This window comes from Sipha flava, unplaced genomic scaffold (genome assembly GCF_003268045.1).
Source record: "Sipha flava isolate LNK unplaced genomic scaffold, YSA_version1 86_pilon_pilon, whole genome shotgun sequence".
Taxonomy (NCBI): Eukaryota; Metazoa; Arthropoda; class Insecta; order Hemiptera; family Aphididae; genus Sipha; species Sipha flava.
Genome location: NW_020273628.1, coordinates 545,882 through 548,471, shown reverse-complemented (window position 1 = coordinate 548,471; position 2,590 = coordinate 545,882). Strand labels below are relative to the sequence as shown.

The following is a 2,590-nucleotide window of genomic DNA, read 5'->3' as shown; positions in this document are numbered from 1 at the left end:
CTCGGAGTGCGGCAAGCGGTACGCGACGTCGTCGAACCTGTCGCGGCACAAGCAGACGCACCGGAGCCTGGACTCGCAGTCGGCGAAGCGGTGCAACGTGTGCGGCAAACCGTACGTGAGCATGCCCGCGCTCGCGATGCACCAGCTCACGCACAAGCTGACGCACGCGTGCGACGTGTGCGGCAAGATGTTCAGCCGGCCGTGGCTGCTGCAGGGTCACCTGCGGTCGCACACCGGTGAGAAGCCGTACGGTTGCGCGCACTGCGGCAAAGCGTTCGCGGACCGGTCCAACCTGCGCGCGCACATGCAGACCCACTCCGGCGACAAGAACTTCGCGTGCCCGCGGTGCTTCAAGTCGTTCGCTCTCAAGTCGTACCTGAACAAGCATCTGGAGTCCGCCTGTCTGCCGGCCACGGCCACCGCTTCGTCCAACGCCGCGAGTCCCACGCCCTTGTCCCCGTCACCGTCGCTGTCGTCCTCGTCGTCGTCGTCGTCGTCGTCGTCGTCCTCGTCGTCGTCGACGTTGTCCTCGTTGTCATCATCGTCGTCGTCGTCATCGTCCTCGTCGTCCACATCGCCATCGCCGCATCAACAACCGCAGCACCATCAGCATCACCATCACCAGTCACCGCCGCACCATCTAAACGGCCAGCAACACGTGCATCTTCAACAGCAGCAGCAACACTTACACCATCTGACCACTGCCGCCGAGATCACCAATCTCAACTTGTTGCGTCCCACTGTACTGCACACTGCTTGAGCCATCGTCGTCCTGCGGTTACATGATTTATCCTCCATCTCCTTCCCTCGTCCTCGTCCTTCGTCCTAACAAACTCGTCCACGTACAAAAACGTTTTCTTATCCTCGGTTTATTATTGTAATTTATTTTTCCTTTCTCTTACATTGTTCTGGTCGTATACGTTATAGTCAATTTTTTCGAAAATCTTTAAAATCTAGTTCATTATACATTATTTATTATTACGGTAAGGTTTCTTTTATTTTATTTTTTATATTTTTTTTTTTTAACGATAGGATAACTTTTCTATTTTTCTCTCTCTCATTCACATACATACATAATCACTAGTCACGCGCTTCTAGTCAATTTTTATACAGCAGATATAATTTATATATATACACATATATATATATATATTTATAATTATACTTTTTTTTCTTATTCGACGTAACAAACCCAACACGACGATGATAATATTGGTTTAAGTTTTATTCTTCTTGTCATTTTTTATTCGCGAAAAGGGGTGTGCAATAGCGTGTTGTATTTTGTTTCGACATTGTCAAACTATAAAAGTCGTTTTTTTATTTAAATACATATTATTATCATTATTTTTATTACTATTATTATTATTATAATTACTATTTTATCTACTTAGTTTTAATCAAATCATGATTTTATTTAGCGAATATTATTTGCATGATATTTCACATTATAGCATTAATGAACATTTCCTAGGCGTCAGTAAAAAATAATACAATTGTGCGGTTGGTTCCTAACCTTGTCCGACCCTGTGTATAGTATAGTAATATTTGCCAGCGGTTGATTAATTCTTTTATGTATATACATATTATATACGTATGTGGATTCAAGCATGTAAAGTGCGTGCATTTTCATTCCTTTTTTTTAATAAGTTTTTTTTTTTAATTTCAATTGGATGTATACACACGTATATGTCAGAGTGTGTGATCTAGTCATTTAGATTAAGTAGTACTACCGGGAGTGGTAATGTATAAGAGAATGTGATCTCAAAAAAAAAAAAAAAAAAAATTAAAATAATTAAAGATAAAAATAACATCGGAAGTATATTATATTGAAATGTATTGTGTAAATAAAACGTATGTAGACACTAAGCGATTTTTCTCATACATAGTTTAATGAAAAAAAAAAAAAAAAAGATAAATACAAGACTAAAATGTGGTACATGTTAGTAGTTGATGTTGGGAAAACTCCTAGTAAATATTGCATTTACCCGTTTCTGTTCAAAGACCAATAACTGAGATTAGATGGAAGAGATTAGAGTACAAAAACTGAGACACCAAAAATTGTTTTTCTAGACTAAATTATTAATTATGTTATGTAGATTTAAGAAAATGATATAGTAAAAAAGCAATAACGTAACCTATTGGTATGCTCAATAACGTAATAAAATTAGGGGGGGGGGGGAAGAAAAAGAATAAAAGAAAAAAAAATGTTTAAAAATATTTTCATTTCGGATTTCAAAAATATTTGATTATTACCAATAAAACGTTGATATTATTTATCCTAGACGTACGTTTTCTATCTATTATATGCAAGTTAACACTTATGTGTATATATTGTTTCTCTCTCTCTCTCTCTCTCTCTTTCGATTTATAATCTCGTGGTGTATAACTTGAAAATCTTTTATGAACTTAATACATTTTTTTTTTCTGGTCTAAAATCTTGGATCACCCTCGTATAATTTGTTAGGATGTTTGATGATATACTTTTAAGGAAACTCGTGTACATTTATAAGTACGTATTCGGAAAGCAATAAAACTGTAGAGGGAGAAACGGGAGCGTATAAACGAAAGCCTTCCGGGAGCCTCTGGTAGA

At 38.5% G+C, this 2,590-nt stretch overlaps 1 protein-coding gene across 1 annotated transcript in view; it reads left to right on the top strand.

The window, feature by feature from the left end:
- Window positions 1-1,005, top strand: part of LOC112693401 (protein escargot-like) — a gene marked incomplete in the record, with an annotated part of 19,558 nt that extends 18,553 nt beyond the window's left edge. The window contains 1 exon segment of the mRNA XM_025568444.1: window positions 1-1,005. Coding sequence (XP_025424229.1) covers window positions 1-760 — 760 coding nt within the window.
- Window positions 1,006-2,590: the final 1,585 nt, after the last annotated feature.